The sequence below is a fragment of the Aricia agestis genome, chromosome 3, assembly GCF_905147365.1.
Source record: "Aricia agestis chromosome 3, ilAriAges1.1, whole genome shotgun sequence".
Lineage (NCBI taxonomy): Eukaryota > Metazoa > Arthropoda > Insecta > Lepidoptera > Lycaenidae > Aricia > Aricia agestis.
The window spans coordinates 5,026,668-5,044,735 of NC_056408.1; the positions used below are offsets into that span (position 1 = coordinate 5,026,668).

The 18,068-nt window shown below is 36.0% G+C and overlaps 1 protein-coding gene across 1 annotated transcript in view; it reads right to left on the bottom strand.

Moving 5' to 3' along the window:
• The window catches only part of LOC121740579 (suppressor of lurcher protein 1-like), an 87,399-nt gene extending 70,085 nt beyond the window's left edge, over positions 1-17,314 (bottom strand). Inside the window, exons 1-2 of the mRNA XM_042133315.1 lie at positions 17,176-17,314; positions 5,223-5,255 (exon numbers count right to left, since the gene is read on the bottom strand). Of these exons, the coding sequence (XP_041989249.1) occupies positions 5,223-5,252 (30 nt within the window). The 5' untranslated portion in view covers positions 5,253-5,255; positions 17,176-17,314. The remainder of the gene's footprint in view (positions 1-5,222; positions 5,256-17,175) is intronic.
• Between the last annotated feature and the right edge of the window lie 754 nt (positions 17,315-18,068).

Sequence of the window (18,068 nt, forward strand, 5' to 3'; positions counted from 1 at the left end):
CTGAAAACAAATAAAATTAATATTTAAGGGGGGTTCCCATACAACAAATGTGATTTTTTCGGCCTTTTTTGCTCTAAGTATATTAATAGTGGCAAGAGGTAGGCAATTAAATTTTTCACACATTCTTCTGTTATACTATTACTAGCTATTTCACCGAGCTTTGCTCAATATTGACAAAACACGAATAAAAAGACATTTTCTAAAAATGATTCCTAGCTAGATCGATTTATCGCCCCCGAAACCCGAGCAATTCTTGTATATATATATATATATATATATATATATATATATATATATATATATATATATATATATATATATATATATATATATATATATATATATATACAATATATATAAGATAAGATAAGATAATATTGCTATATATATAAGATAAGATGTACTTTAATATTTAACAATAACATTAAAATAAAATAAAAATTTAATTCTTAGCCTATTTTTGTTCCGTATCAGTACGGAACCCTTCGTCCGCGAGTCCGACTCGCACTTGGCTGATTTTATTTTAATCTGTTGAAAATGAAGAAGTTAAAGTCACACATACATAAGATCAGTAGGGATTAGCAACTTTTACAATGTATGTAGTTCTTCCCAACTTACCTACCTTACGCTCGGAATGAAATATCTAGTTGTATCCTTGATTAAATCCGTTAGCGTATTGTTCCTAAAATTGCCAATCCCTGGGATTGAGATTGCTTTTATTGCCAAACACTTGGCAAATACTTACGAGTATGAACTCCTAAAGAACGAAAGCTCTCCTAGAAATCGGCATGAATAGAAGAATATAATATTTTGAATAAGCTTCTATAATCATGAAATATACTTTACAGGATGACCTTCATCTCTATTGCACCAAAATGGAGTAGGTATCCCTTGAGAACCGTACACTTTTCCGAGATAAAAACTATAACTACCAATTTTAAATTGAATCGTTTCGCGGTCTAAGCCTAAAGATAGGATAAATAAATTATTATATTTTCGCATTTAACTATATTTTTGTAAAAGTAAATAATATAATATTTTATTACAGTTCACTAAATTATTATTATTATTATATTAATATAATAATATCTATGTACTCTTCACACCACGTCAATCTGGCCCCGTGCTAAGTACCTTGAAAGAAGGACTTGTGTTACAGGTACCAGACGACATATTTAATACACATCCAGACCCGGGAACATTGAAAACTTTTTGTTCCGTCAGCGGGGTTCGAACCCGCGACCCCCGGCTTGAGCTGCCCCACACTAAACCAATAATTGAGCCACAGAGGTTGTCAAATTATATTTACTTAAAATTATTAAAAGCATCCGTGAAAGAAGTTAACAATAAGGGCTTTCAGCTAAATGTCAGGATGTGGGATGAGATTATCAAAGAAACCAACCCAAAAAAGTTTAATTATAAGTAACTAAACAAATCTGTCCCAACAAACCCATCCTATTATCCATTACAAGCAACTAGTCCTGTTTTAGATCCTACTTAATTCCGAAGTCACAAACAGACAAAACTTTGTATATATATTTAGAACTAACTTATTGTGAACTATTCGTCGGGCGTCCTTTAGCTAACATTAAGCCTGGCTTTGTGCCTAGACTGACCTCAACAAAGGAACTTCTTAGTGAAAACATCCCTTATTTATTACAAAACTTCGCCATTGACAAAATTATACCCCGTTTATCATTTCAGATGGGCGTGGTAATAAAAAGTAGTGGGGGAATAAAAAACATTATTCGGCCTTTATAACAACGGATTTTGACAAACTTTTAACATTACTTTACAATACCACTGTTGCAATGAAATAAGGCAAAGGTAACTTGATTTTTTGGGGGCTCCGAAGCAGGAATCAAATCAAAAAAGTCGAGAGCTCTTAACCATCTAGATTCTAGAACACTAGACTACTGAGGCTCTAGACCAGGGGTCACCAAATGGCGGACCGCGGTCCGCATCCGGACCGCCGACCCATTGTGTGCGGACCAAGCATGTTCTTCTTTAAAAATTAATTTCAGTCTCGACATACTGATGAACTTGTAGCAACAAGAATTGACACTTTTCTCATTGATACAAATAAACACCTTTGTAATTTCCGTAATGACATTTGTTTAATAAATATTTTTTTAAATATTGTGTGGACCGCGAAGGTCATTTTATTTCTTAAAACTGACCCCGAGCGAAACTAATTGGTGACCCCTGCTCTAGACTCTAGTGTAGTCCTAAGTATGTACTTAATGCAGGGTGTATTACTTGTACTATTATCTATTCTGTGGTATAACTATACTTAGTACTTAAGTATAATATGCTACTGTAATATTATGACTTCTGTAATATTACAGAAGGTAGGATCTAAGATAGGAACCGACATATTCTTATACAAAGCATAATATCGTAATTTATATGTACGAAAACGTACTCTTGAATTAGAATAATCACCAACCATGTTTCATATGCGCTCTTTGAAATCGTAAGAAGCGTTGTAAGAAAAGTAATTGTAGCAAATCCTACGCCGCAGCAAATTCTGCAACCGCAATTAGTTAACTGGCTTGTTGCTTGCTTCTACAAATTACACTGAAAATTCAAAACAGAATGTGTTTCTACGAGACATTTTATAAGTATGTAACTTGTGCATTATGTAATTTAACTAATGAGGTTAATATTTATGTAGTATGAAGGCAGAAGGTATTCTTATCCAAATTCCATAAAAATAATTTAATTACACGTGGGAAAGCCATGCTTCGGCACGAATGGGCCGGCTCGACCGGAGAAATACCACGTTTTCACAGAAAACCGGCATGTAACGGTGCTCGCGCTGTGTTTCGCCGAGTGAGTGAGTTTACCGGAGGCCCAATCCCCTACCCTTCTCTATCCTCCTCTATTCCCTTCCCTTCCTTACCCTCCCCTATTACTCTGATCCCTCTTAAAAGGCCGGCAACGCACTTGCAGCTCTTCTGATACTGCGAGTGTATATAGTCCATGGGCGACGGAAGTTGCTTTCCATCAGGTGACCCGTTTGCTCGTTCGCCCCCTTATTTCATAAAAAAAAATTTAAAAATTGCTGTTTAAATATTTTTTTCCTAAAAAAATATTTTGTAAGTTATGCATCTTCAAAACGTTTAGAAGATTTCAATAATTTAAACATTCGCTATTCAGGTGTAGCTGCAAATACAATCTACTATAGGCTAATATAATGAAGGCATTTTAAGAAACAAGTAAAGAATGTCAAAATAATTGGAGTATGTTAATATTATCTAAGACTCTATTTTCCTATTTTGTTCTCTTTATTATTAACTTGTTACATAGGTAACATTTATGAACACTAATAAAACAATATTTGCGTGCACTTTTTCCACTATATTAAGAAATTATTAACAAATTACACGACCGGTTTCGAAATTAATCATCTTCAGGTGTGATTTAATTTCGAAACCGGTCGTGTAATTCGTTAATAATTTCTTAATATAGTGGAAAAAGTGCACGCAAATATTGTTTTATTAGTGTTTAATATGCATTTCCACCAAGAACCACCGGTACAATCAATTACAAACATTTATGAAAACCCTGGCACCTTAAATGAAGAATTTCCGTACCTTAATATTAGTCAATATCATTACAAATTAACTTATGACAAGGGTAAAAGCCATATTAATGAAGTTAGAGGAACCACCAAACCGTGCCAACTCCTTTGTATATTAGTCTTGGAAACCATTTAATTGTTGCGGCCTTGTTATTAAAATTCACAACTTAATTGTGAAGTTTAATAATATTGGTAAATTATGTATGATTAAGGTTTTTTTTTTTTTTTTTTTTTTTTTTATGAAATAAGGGGGCAAACGAGCATACGGGTCACCTGATGGAAAGCAACTTCCGTCGCCCATGGACACTCGCAGCATCAGAAGAGCTGCATGTGCGTTGCCGGCCTTTTAAGAGGGAATAGGGTAATAGGGGAGGGTAGGGAAGGAAAGGGAATAGGGGAGGGTAGGAAAGGGAATAGGGTAGGGGATTGGGCCTCCGGTAAACTCACTCACTCAGTGAAACACAGCGCAAGCGCTGTTTCACGCCGGTTTTCTGTGAGAACGTGGTATTTATCCGGTCGAGCCGGCCCATTCGTGCCGAAGCATGGCTCTCCCACGTATAATTGGTAATGATTAAGGTTACATTAAAATGACTTGATGGTTGGTAGTGTCATCTTAGGGGGAAGAGTAAAAAACTGATAATTAAAATCTAACTCATATTATTATAGCTGTTACAACTGCTTGACACGCTCATGGAAAATGCTTATGAGAGGATGGTGAAGCGTCCATATAAAAAACGAAAAAAAATTAATATAAAAAATGAGACAAAAAAAGGTTCAGCGAAATCAGAAAAGCCCATAGACGCGTCTTTAATGGAAATAAAAAAATATGTGGTGTGGTAAGTTTCTTAAAGATAACGTTTTTATTATTAAAAGAATATAATTATAAAAAAAAATACGTTCATTCTTCACTATAAGAATGAATATTATATTTTAGAGATTCAAATGTCTACGCTACTCAAGTTTCATTGAGATTAAAACTAAAGTAAAACACATTATTTCAACACTTAACACCCTATTACCCGTAACGTTCATGTAACAGTATAAAACTCCTCTAACAAAGGGACATTTTCAATCTAACAGCACCGAATGGCTTTGTAATTACTTACTTTACATACAGATAGACTTCACTACACTCCGAGATATTTTACCTCAGAGTTTGTTGCAAAACGATCCTTATGACCAAAGTATTAAGGTTCCATCAGATAACTCTGCACCGAAAACGCATCTCAGCTCGTTAAAATTAAATGTATTTTAACGGATATTACATATTACACGGTAAATTTACAAGTCTTCTAGAGTATAAACTAAATTTCAAATAGTCCCTGCGTTCTGCTTTTTCGCGTAGCAAAACCTGCAGGCTAAGCATGGTCACCATAGAAGCGGTTCTTTCTACGGAAAAATAGACAAAATGAGTTAGACAAAGAAAATCCGCCATTTTGTCACCAAAATCTGTCAGTTTCATTCATTCCCGTTTCCAATGTTGCTATGCTAAGCCTGTTGAGAGAGAATTTCTTTCTACGGAAGAGTAGACAAAGTGACAGATAAAAAAATCTCTTTAGTATTTTATATCATTTTATTGTGCATATTGCTGTGCTTTCAGGGTGCAGATTTAAAAAGAGATTTAAAATTAACTTACTTTCATTCTCAATCCGGTATAGAACATCATGATCTGTAACAAAAACAATTTATTAGTGATAAGTAAGTACATCAACATTGTAAGTAAATTCGTTAGACCTGAGAATAGGTTTTTATCTACTTTTTATATTGATACTAGAAATAATTTATATGGCGAAACAACACTTGCCGGGTCAGCTAGTTAGTTCAATAAATTCGTACGTGTTGCCTAATTTTTCTCATAATTCAAGACGTAGGTAAGTAACAAAACATTTTATAACATAACGTCAATTACACATTTTTCTCTTATAATAATTTGAACAAACCTTGTAACTTATACCTACTACATCATTTGGTTAGTAGGCTATACATAAAATCCACATTTTTTTATTTCAAATAATTTTCCCGGCCCTAAAGCATAAAAACATGCTCCTCTTGTTAGTTACCCACTTTTAAACTGTACGCAGTTTAAACTGTATGTCTATGGTCTTCTTATTTTTCTAATATACTGTATTCTTTTTGTACTTTCGGATCAGCCTGTCCAAATTGCCTGTTGTTGATAATTAATCAAATCATTTCTGTGCGACTAAACAAAGATTAACCACGGCGGGCTTAGAGGCTTAAATCGCTAATCTTAAAAACAACTGACCCGTTCAAATTCGCCACTAATCTTGCGGATTGTAATTTAATTATTTTAATTACGTTTAAGGCCGACATTAAAACTCGGGCTACTGTTTATGTTGATGGATGGCCATGAAAATGGTTTAATAATACAGATGATTCAATATTTTGTTGTTTACTCATGATTGAGTATATTCGCTACTACTTTGATTTCAATCCGAAGCTGGTCTGGAAGAAAAAACCAAACCAAAATTATTTTATAGTGCCCAAGTATGTGCGCCATACACACGGTGCTTTACTCTCATGACACGAGGTGAATGTGAAGACAGCTAAGATTCATTTCTTAGGTCTCTATTTTGGATTTAAAATATTAATTATAATATAGCATTATTTAAAATATCGTCAACACTTCATTCACTATTCTCTCAACTGAAACTTTAGATAATTCCCAACAAAATTTTAAACTTCAGTATGCACTGTAAAGCTCCAATAAGCCTGACACGCTTACTAGCACGTACTTACACTCAACATGTACTTACACTTACTAAAACGTACTTATACTAACAAGTAATTTTTTAGTAATCAGGCTTTTACTCACAAGACACACGTGATTTCACTCGCTAACACGTACTTACGGTCACTCATAATAACTCCCATGCCGGTTATCGGTGACGGTGGCCGGTTTCATTGAAACCCAGGCCAGTTATGCAGCAGTAGTTATATAGTGCCCAAGTGTATATCAAGTAGTTCATACGTGGGAGAGCCATGCTTCGGCACGAATGGGCCGGCTTGACCGGAGAAATACCACGTTCTTACAGAAAACCGGCGTGAAACAGCGCTTGCGCTGTGTTTCGCCGAGTGAGTGAGTTTACCGGAGGCCCAATCCCCTACCCTATTCCCTTCCCTACCCTCCCCTATTCCCTTCCCTTCCCTACCCTCCCCTATTACCTTTTTAAAAGGCCGGCAACGCACTTGCAGCTCTTCTGATGCTGCGAGTGTCCATGGGCGACGGAAGTTGCTTTCCATCAGGTGCCCCTTTTGCTCGTTTGCCCCCTTATTTCATAAAAAAAGTGTGTGCGCAGTACACAAGAGTACTCTCTATTCCTTTTACTCTCATAACGCAGTGGGACGGAAGTCTGACACGACTGGCGAGAGATCAGGCGCAGGACCGAATTTCTACATCCCCATCCGATGCATGGATCATCTTACTTGTCACACTCAGCCTGCCAGCCTGCATTGTCCTTACTTAACTTGGAAATAACATGTTTCCAATGTGGGAATCTAACCCACGACCTCCGAGTCAAGAGCCACGCTCTAAACCACTGGACCACGGAGGCGTTACTTACGCTTACTAACACGTACTTAAAATTGAATAGTTGATTCCAACGGCGTTCTACAATCGACTGGCGTAAGTTGGCACGTCTAGTGATTTCACGATTGTGATCAGTGTTTTTCAACCTGTAGATTGCGATAGGAGGGTCGCCAGAGGTTGAGTGAGCTATTTCAGTAAAAAAACAATAAACATTAATAATTAATATACAATTTAACAATACGATATTAGATACATAATATACTTACGTGCAGGTAATTAAGATAACAAAGCAAATCGCGACATATAAAAGGTTGAAAAACACTGGTCTAGATAACGTAACAGTACACGGTCTTACAATCGCTCTTGGATTTTTCAATTCCGTAAGAAAACAGCTGCTATCCTTCGTTATCATCAGCACGTACTAAGAACTTTAATTTTAGAAAATACTCGTATTTTTACAGTTAGAAATCTGCTTTAAGATTTCTTAGGGCAATGCGAAATACTCCATATTACTGAGATTTTATATGTCTATCAGTCCCTTTCTACGATATTCGATTAATACAAAGAAAAGTTTTACGTGCCTAATATAATAATTCTAGTGAGTTAGTGCTCTTCTTATGGTATAGAAACAGATAATAATCTACGTTCGACACGGTATAGTATTTTTTTTTTAAGTTTGTCGCGCGGGAGTCGTACTTTTTTTCGGGAAAAAAAGTGTCCTATGTCCTTTCTCGGGACTCAAAGTATCTCCATACCAAATTTCAGCAAAATCGGTTCAGCGGTTTGGGCGTGAAGACAGACACACTTTCGCATTTATAATATTATTAGTATGGATATGTATGGATATAATTGATACTATGCTTATTGCTCACACAATACAAATGTTTTAGTGCCGAACCCTTCTAAATGAGAGATTCAATGAAAATAGGCCGCCCAACACCTCGGGCGGAACCCAATATTTTGTGTAAAATATAACCTCCTCCTTTTTGGAAGTCAGTTAAAAATGAAGTTCAGTTTTGAATGCTTCATTGTAAAATGCGTCACCTCGATTGCAATGTGAACTGACCCTTAGCAAGTAAGTTGATTGTCCCCGACTGTACTTCCGTAAGTACTGTCACGAACTACAGTGCAGAGTTAATTGACTTCAAGTTAGAAGTTTCAAATTGACCTCCCGAAAGGTTGTTATTATTCAATTTTGGTCAAATTCCGCAGCTAATAACTAAATGAACCAAATTAAATTGTAGGCAATCAGTTCATTAATTAAAATATAAGCCATCTTTGGCTGAGTTCTAGGCAATGTTTTAGGTACACAAACCGCAAATGCAAGTAAATTTAAGACTAATTGGAAACTTATGGGAATAATTAAAATAAATTTTAATTGGAAATCTGATATCAAAGTCGGTTCTAACTGAATATTATATTTGTCTGTTACGCTTCGGGCTAAATGAAATTTGATAAAGTTTTGTATAAAAAATATAATATTTTGTTGTATTACAACCGGCCAATGGACCAGAATCCCCATCGATGGATGGACAGAATATAGACGGACAGACAGATAGACGGACAGAATATAGACGGACAGACAGATAGACGGACAGACAGATGGATGGATAGACCGAAACTATAAGGTTTCCTTGTTGACTACGGAACCAAAAAAAGTAGTTGTACCTACGTAATTTAATTTTGAAATTACTTTTGGCTGCAACACCATCGCAGTTGGAAATTATAGTGTACTGATTACATAATAGCATTTATTAATGTCTCTGATAAGAAACAATGCATTTGATTAAAAAAAATCGAATTTTATTACAAATATTAACAGTTTATAATTTTTAAACGCCTAAAGTTCAATTCAGACGCGACGCGTACATGCATTTCTAAATTTGTATGGATTTGACAGATTTGCAAGACGTCAGTGTATTGAAGTCTGTCAATAGAAATGCATCTACGTGTCACGTTGCGGACTGAATTGACCCCACGTCATACTAAATAATCAACAAGCTGTCCCGGCAAACGTTGTTTTGGCAAAATGTTTTTCCCTGTTTTCCTGCTTTTTCCTGAAGTTTTTTCTGATTTTTTTTTTGCTGTAGACCTCACGAAGCCCAAGACGAATGCAAAACCGTGGAAATCGGTTCGTGAGTTCTGTAATTATAGCGTCAGGAAGGAAAACCCGTCTTATTTTTATATATGAGATAAAACCATCCTCTATAACTAGTCCGTACCATATTTCGTAGAAAATACAATACCATTTCTGCGGTTTAGATGAGCACGATATAAGTTTATGGCTAGTCTAAATATGCCTTCGTCTATGACTCCTAAAAAGCTTTTAGAGCTTACCTCTACAAAGGTACGACGTACAAAGCTCTTCCTATATTATGTCGCCAGTCGCAGGTTTAGTTAGTTTATTATACTCTATCTAATTTATTATATATTGTGAACTATTTAATATTTATATTCATTATTACATTCCATGTGTTTATATTTTTCCGTAAAAGTTGATTTTATGAAATTCCGTATTGGAATATCATAATAAAACGATACGCTGTAAATACAGTATGGTATAAAAAATAAAATATTTTTGCGATAAAAAATATAAAAAAAATAATTGTGCCATCATTGAGGCCTGTAGTGCTTTGTAAGTTTATTTAAAAAAGTATATATATTAAGGTCCTGTTTCACCACTTCCTGATAAGTGCCGGAGAGACTATCCACATTTTAACTTGACAGATAGAGTATGGAGAATCTGTCAGATAAATCGTGGATAGCCTATCAGTCTCTTATCTTATATTAGGAAGTGGTGAAATAGGCCCTAAGGATTTCATTCATTCCATCTTCATGATATCAACCTGTGTCCCAATTCTCGTGGGTCTAATTTTCGTTCGATTGCAAAGTCTTGATTTAAATTCGTTCGAATCTTGAAGATTTTTTTCGAATTGTTTTCCCGGATTAGATAAAGACCTGTGTTAGTATATAGGGTGTAACAAAACAAAGTGAAAATAAGTATATGGGTCCTTTATATAAAGTTCACTGTGAAAGTAGCAGCACTGAAGGAGTATAGCTGTATATAGTGTATGGGCAAGCGCCCGTACGTCAGGAATTTTCCTATACAAAAGTTTAAAAAAAAGTTGCTCTTTCAGCGCAGCTACTTTCACAATGAACTCAATACAGAGGACTTATATACACCCTAAAGTATTATCACTTAGTTTGGTTACACCTTGTATAATGTCAACTTATGTTATTTCCTTAAGCATTTGAATAAACTCTCATATATATAACACTAAGGGTGGTTTGCACCAACTTACTTTAACTATAACTACAGTAGTGAAAAATGTCAAATCTTAACCATAACCGCTCAAACTTAAATCGATTTTTGGCCTGAATATTTAAAATGAATCACAGTGTTGTTATAACAAATATTTTTTCTGACGATTTTTACGGATAATCCATTTTTTTATACTGACTGTAGCAAAAAAATAAACGCAACATACATCTGTCAAATTCCGTGGTCAAAGTTAAGGTTACAGTTAAATTAGCCTTAACTATAACCATAACTTTGACCATAACTGTAACTATAACCACGCCTCTGGTGCAACACACCCTAAGTAATGTATCAACATAGCAACATTTTCGTGATGCATGCCTGACTGCCGTGTAACATGGTACAAGAGCATACATTTTGGGCTCATAATTGAAAGGCGAGCTAGTCAATTTAATGTGAATTAATTTTCGTGTTTAATAATAAATTGTTCATTTCAAAGGTAATTTGGGTGGATGACTTTTTATTATGTTAAAATGTTGAGGGACTATGAGGAAAGATTTCCCTTAAATTATATTTAAATGTCAAACACGTGTAATATTTTTAAAATTTCGGCAGGTGCTGCGGTCATTGGGTGGAAAGAGACAGCGGTGCGTTTTCGTACCGTCTCACACAGTTGCTGACCGGGCATGGCTGCTTCGGTCAGTACCTGTGCGACATGGCCAGACGCGAGCAAAACATTGCTTGCCATCACTGCAGTGACGACCGGGACCGGCGCAGCACGCGTTGCTCGTATGTCCCGCTTGGAGCAGACAAAGGGCGGCCCTACAGGCCACTATTCGATCCGACATCACGCTGCCAGCCATCGTTTGTGCGATGCTAGACAGCAAACACTCTTGGAGGTCGAGACATTCGCCGAAGCGGTAATTTCGTCGAAACAGGAGGCGGAGCGCAGATGAGAGGCGGAGGCGCTCGATCCTCGGAGAAGATCGAGGCGGAGACCAAGGGCCAGACATAGTCACGACATCCTGCCTTAGCAGGGGAGCTCAGAGCGTCGGTATGGGGCTGCCGTCACCCATGACATCGAGTCGCGGGTAGGCCACAATGCACTAGGTGTTCCAGTGCGTCGTCGCGGAGTAATGTGGAATGGTGTATCCACGAGTTGAGCCTGAAGAGGCAAAGGTGGTGGGGCTGCGGTCGTGTATCACGCGTTTCCCGTAGTCCCACATTCAGGAGCAGGAACACCGTTGGAGTTTTAGTGGGTAGTCCCGGGTGCGTCTTCCGTCCGCCCCGGGGAGTCCCACATACCTCGGTGTTCCTCCCCAGGCCCCGTAAAAGCATTCCCCTAACAAAAAAAACGGTTTTGCGGTCATTTCTTTGTTTGTGTTTATGTTCAGTTGATCTAGTCTTTGGATATTCTGAGTCATATTATGGCTAAAATTTTGCCGTTGCGTTTCGACTAAGTCTAAAAATCGACCTATATCGATTTTCATGCTCGAAACGTATATTATGACATCACAAAGTTTGCCGTGTCAGTTAGTGTTAATGTAAAAACTAAAAATAACTATCTCGATTAGGTATATAAGCCCTTTTTATTCCGAAATATATGTTTTACATTTTGGTTAGATTAGTAACTTTCTTAAGTTAGATTATGTCTCGCATTTCGGTGTGCCTCTTGGCATAGGCCTCCTCCAGCTCTCTCCAATGAGCTCGGTCATCTGCTGCTCTGGTCCAGTATGGTCCTAGAGTTAAGCGGATATCGTCACTCCATCTTGTCTTCGGACGTCCCTGTCTTCTGGTGTCTCCTCTTGGATACCATAAGGTTACTCGCTTACTCCACTTAAATAATTTGCAACGCAACATGTGCCCGGTCCAACTCCATTTTAAATGATCTATGCGTGATATTATGTCTGTTACTTTTGTCTTTTTTCTTATTTCTGAACTTTGGATTCTATCGCTAAGCCTGATTCCTAACATGCTTCTTTCCATTGCTCTTTCAGTTTTGGCTAGTAGCTCTCTGTGTTTGTTCGTAAGTGCCCATGTCTCACACCCGTATGTCATACAGGGGAGAATACACGTGTTGAAAGTTTTTCTCTTGATGTGCATACCTAGGTCTTGGTTCTTCATAATTTCTTTCAACGACCAGTATTTCTTCCAACCGCAGGCTATTCTTTTGTTTATTTCCTTGGACATAGGGTCTTCTGGGGATATAATTTGTCCTAAGTATACATAATCAAGTTTAGTTCCATATGCCTCTATGTGGACTTCTGTCGAGTTGGTCATTAGCTTGGTTTTGTCTGTGTTTATTTCTAGACCTACTTCTCTGCTTCTTTCTGCTATGTCTTTTATCATGTGTTCTAATATCTTAGGATCTTCTTCTAGTAAAACAATGTCATCGGCAAATCTTAAGTGGTTAAGGCGAGCACCATTGATTAGAATCCCATAGTTATCCCAGTCCAATCGCCTAAACCAATGTCATAAAACAATGTCATCGGCAAATCTTAAGTGGTTAAGGCGAGCACCATTGATTAGAATCCCATAGTTATCCCAGTCCAATCGCCTAAATGTGTGTTCTAGCACAGAGTTGAACAGTTTAGGGGATAATGGGTCTCCTTGTCTTGCGCCTCTATCAATTGGGAAGGGGTCTCCAATAGATTCTAGTTTGATGCGGCTTTTATTTTCTTTGTAGATGGCTTTAATTAGTTCTATATAGACCTCCTCCACTCCTTGCTCTTTTAGACTCCACCAGATAAATTTATGTTTTATGCTATCGAATGCTTTGGCATAGTCTATAAAGCATATATACAGTGTCTTCTGGTATTCATTATACTTTTCAAAAACTTGTTTGCTTGTATGGATGTGGTCTATAGTACTATATTTTTTTCTGAAACCTGCCTGTTCAATCGGCTGGTTTTCGTCTAGGACTCTTGTTATTCGTTCCAAAATTACCTTTGCGAAGACTTTATAAACGTTTGATATCATGCTAATTGGTCTATAATTACCTATGTCATCTTTATCCCCTTTCTTATGAAGGAGTATGATATGTGATTCTTTCCATTGTTTCGGTATTTTACCTGTTGTTATAATCTCGTTAAACAGCTTGGTTAGGATTGGGGTTATTTCTTCTTCGGTGCCTCTGATTAGCTCGTTTGTTATGTTATCAGGTCCTGGGGTTTTTTCTAGTTTTTGTGACATTATAGCTTTATGTACTTCCTGCAAGAGTATTGGTGGGACTTTTGTACAACTTATGTAAGAGTTTTCATAGGCGTTCTTTTCTTGTTCGGTGTCGTTGTTTGAGTAAAGTGTTCGGTAGTAGTCTGTGGCAACACATTGGATTCTTTTACGAGTTGTTACTTGTTTAGATCTGTTGCTTTTTAGTTTTGGTATCCATTCCTTACCACATTCTCTTAATTCCTTGAAAGCCTTTCTTGTTCCCCCTGTTCTTTGGATCTCTTCTTCTAGTTTTTTCGTTCTTTTTAATTTCCTTTCCCTTCTTATCGTTTCTCGAATTACTTTACTCAGTTCAGCTATTTTATTTCGATTTTCTTGCGGTTTTAATTTGTCTTTTATTAGTGTGTTTCTTTCCTTTAGGAGCTCCATTGTTTTCTCACTAAATTTCACTTCTTTAGTAATGTTCCCTTTCCTCATTCTTGACAGTTGCTTAATCATGAGGTCGTATTTTTCTATGGCACTTCTATTTGAGTTTAGTATTTCTTTTAGGTTATTTATTAGAGACAAATCAATTTTTCTCTGTATTGTTCCACTGTCATTTTATTTTTAATTTTATCTCTGCTTCTTTTGGTTGGGTATTTCTTTAAACGGCAGCGTACCATTCGGTGGTTTGTGCTAAAATTTAAATTTTGAATAATGTGTGTATCATTAAAAAACTTTGGTTTGTTAGTTATTACAAAATCGATTTCGTTTTTGTATTTGCCATCGGGTGATAGCCAGGTCCACTTGGTTTTGAGATCTTTTTTGAAGACTGTATTGAGTAATGTTAAGTTGTTTTGTAGTAGAAGTTCAATTAGTCTGTGTCCATTGGTACTTCTCTTTCCATATCCATATTTGTCCAATATCAGTTCTTCGCCAGGTTATCTGCAGCCTACCTGTGCATTAAAATCACCCATAACAATGATAAAGTTATTGTGGTATTGTTTTATAATATCTGACAGGGTGCAGTAAAAGGCGTCGCTTTCACTTTCCGGTGCTTGTTCTGTAGGTGCATATGCTTGTATGATTGTCCACGGTCTCTCGATTAGGTACAAACTTAAATAATAATAAGGAAATAGTTTTAGCTTAAGTGTTTTAAATAATTTTCCAGGCCACACAAAATATTTCTTACAAGAAATATATTTCATTTATGTCGTAATGAGCACAAGAAGCACTAAAAGGATTAGCCGCCCGTTGTCTGCCACCATCATACGGTTTCACAGAAATAGCCAGAGCTGGGAAATTGCATTTTATATTTCACTAGCTGTTGCCCGCGAATCCGTCCGCATGGACTACAGTTTACAGCGCGGTGGTCCCCGTTTCCGTGGGAATGCCGGATTAAATGTAGCCTACATAATTGCAAAGTTTCCTCTAAATCCATCTAATAAACAAAATCTGTGTCAAGTTTCAAAGCTTACTAAAACCTTTATTCTCATTCTCAGACTCTAGACTATGTGTGTACAAAATTTTATTACAATCGGTTTAGTAATGTTCGCGGTAAAGCGAGACAGACAGACAAACAGAGATACTTTCGCATTTTTAATATTAGTATGGATATAGGCGTTTTTGAGGTACCGAATATTTGCAAGCACGTTGGGTTACTTCGCTTTTGTGTAGATATAGAAAATGACACGTATACGGGTGCGTTAGCAAATGTGTGTGAAACTTAAAATACTCTATAACAGGGGTCACCAAATGGCGGACCGCCGTCCGCATCCGGACCGCCGACCCATTGTGTGCGGACCAAGCCTATTCGAAGATGATCTTCGATCATCTTAGGACTTCAACATCTCCAGGATTTAATGTCAATATCTATAGCTTGCACCAATATTTCACTCCAAACTTCAGAGAGATAATTAGCTACAAAAAATGGTTACTTTTCTCATTGATATCTAAATATACCTTTGTAATTTCCGTAATTTTTTATATTTAATTTTTTTTATATACAACATGTGGACCGCGAAGTTCATTTCATTTCTTAAAACGGACCCCGAGCGAAACTAATTAATGACCCCTGCTCTATAATCTATATAGTAGATTTCATATTAGAAGGTGACGCAAGCAGTACTCACTGAGCCATTTAAAATTGAACTTTATTTACTACATATGAAGTTACACATTGAATTGCCAAACTTTCCACTCGCAGTGTTGGGCTGCCTGTTTCGATGCTGAATAGCACGTTCCAATTGGTCCTTTATAGTCTAAATCAGGGGTCGGCAACTAATTTTCGGTGAGGTCCGGATGCGCTAAAATCAAATTTTAACGAGGTCCAGAAAAAACACACTTGTCCTATGTAGCCTTAAAATATTATTTTAATTAATAAAGGTATACGCATAGGTACCTTATCTATGTATTAATCGATTCGACCTTTCGTGGTCCGCCTGTTGACTACCACTGGTCTAAAGTATTAATAATGACGTAAAATGAGAAAAACATGTGTCATATAGCACTAGAAGCACTAAAAGGATTAGTATTCTGCTGTCTATCACCATCCTACGGTTTCACTGAAATAGCAATAATATTCCCTCAGAAAATAGGCGTTTTAAAAGAGGTGTCTGTATATAGTGTGTAACAAAAATAAGTGATAATACTTAAGGGTCTGTACGTGTTCCTTGTAGAGAGTTCACTGTGAAAGTAGCAGCTCTGAAAGACGAATTTTTTTTTCACTTTTGTATGGGCAAGGCCCGAGCGTCACGAGTTTCCTCTTTTGGTTTTGGTCTTTCAGCGCTACTACTTTCACAGTGAACTCTCTACAAGGAACACGTACACACCCTAAAGTATTATCACCATTTCTTTTATAAGTCTATATAGACACTCATCCCCTTACTGATTATTTATAAAAAAGTGTGTACAGAATACACGTGTCAGAAGTGAAATTTCTGTCCAAAAACGTGACGGCGACGTGACGAAATATTATTATTATTTAGAACCTCGCTTTCATGACGTAACCTCGAAATACTCTCAACAGGCCGAAGGAAATTTTACTTAAAAATAATATTATTAACAACTCAAAGTAGATACAATATATTCCCTAATAAATTACATTCAAATCTTTAAAAAATCTTATGATTAATGAAAGTAATAAAAAAACATTCATAAAGGATTTAAAAAAAATAAAACACTTTGTTAGTTTCAACTCAGTAAACGTTTGAAAAATATTTTTTCATTTTGCATCACCAATTATAATTTTGAACAATTTATATTCTAGCGAAACTAATAAATATAAATTATAAACAATATTTAACAATGTTTATTAAATATTACTCGTTACAAGAAATGAATTAATTTAATTTTTTAACTTAAAGTGTATAATATTTATTTATTTAAAAATATTTTAATTTTGTATTTTTATAGTAGGTCTTAACATAATTCGTTAAAATATAAAAACTTTATTTAAAATATTCACTTGAATGTTAAAATTATTTTGCTAAAAGTATTTCCTAAATTTTTCACTTTATTTCAGCCAAAAAGTTTTCATTACCTACTAATTACATCCTTAATTCAATTCATTCACCGTCTTACAATAGATCCTTATTAAAATTAATAATCATGAACACCTTAGAATTAATAACTCACCCAATTAGTATTCAGATCATAAAAACACGTAAAATGAATGCTACGAAGCTACGCGGCTACGAGCTACGGCGTAGGCGCTACGGCGTAGGCGTCCGCGTAGCACCGTCACGCGAGACTGACTGACGTGACGGGAAGATGTAACGTGACAGCGTGATTTCAGGTGAGAAGTAAAGTGTGGTTAGAATTTTAATATAATTATAAATAAAGTTTATTTAAAAAATATTTTCAATATATGAAATTATTGTGTCGCGGCGTACATTGCTCCGAAACGGCTCGACGGATTTTGGTTCATTTTTTATGCTTGTTAGTTAGGTCTGAGAATCAGAAAATAATACGAAAAAAACTATAGTTTTTTCGTATCGCAAATAGCGTTTTTTTATAAAATAACTTTTGATGAGCCGGCTAAGAACATTAAAAGAACATTAAAATATAAAAATTAAAAGAGAGAAGAAACGATATTGTTATTTGGAGAAAAAATTGATAAAATAATTATGTTTTATTATTTTCTACTACCTACTTTAAACTTATGTTGAAAATATTAAGTTAAAAGTTGTTTAAATTTCATGCATAAAACTCATTTTCAATTTGGCATGCAGGTAGATATTATGACGCAGGCATCCGTTAAGAAAGGATTTTGATCAATTCTGCCTCCAAGGGGTATAGGGGATGAAAGTTTGTATATAATAATACTCAACGCGAGCGAAGCCGCGGGCAAAAGCTCGTCATGTATAATTCGAGGACGTCACATTAGTTTCTGCGGGTGTACCTAAAAGTTGTAAATTAACTTCATGTTATCTTTAGTTTATTCAGGCTTTATATTATTATTTTAGGATAGAGAAGCCTTATAATTTTTAAGTAGTTTGAGTTGGTTGATCGAAATTATCATTGCTATG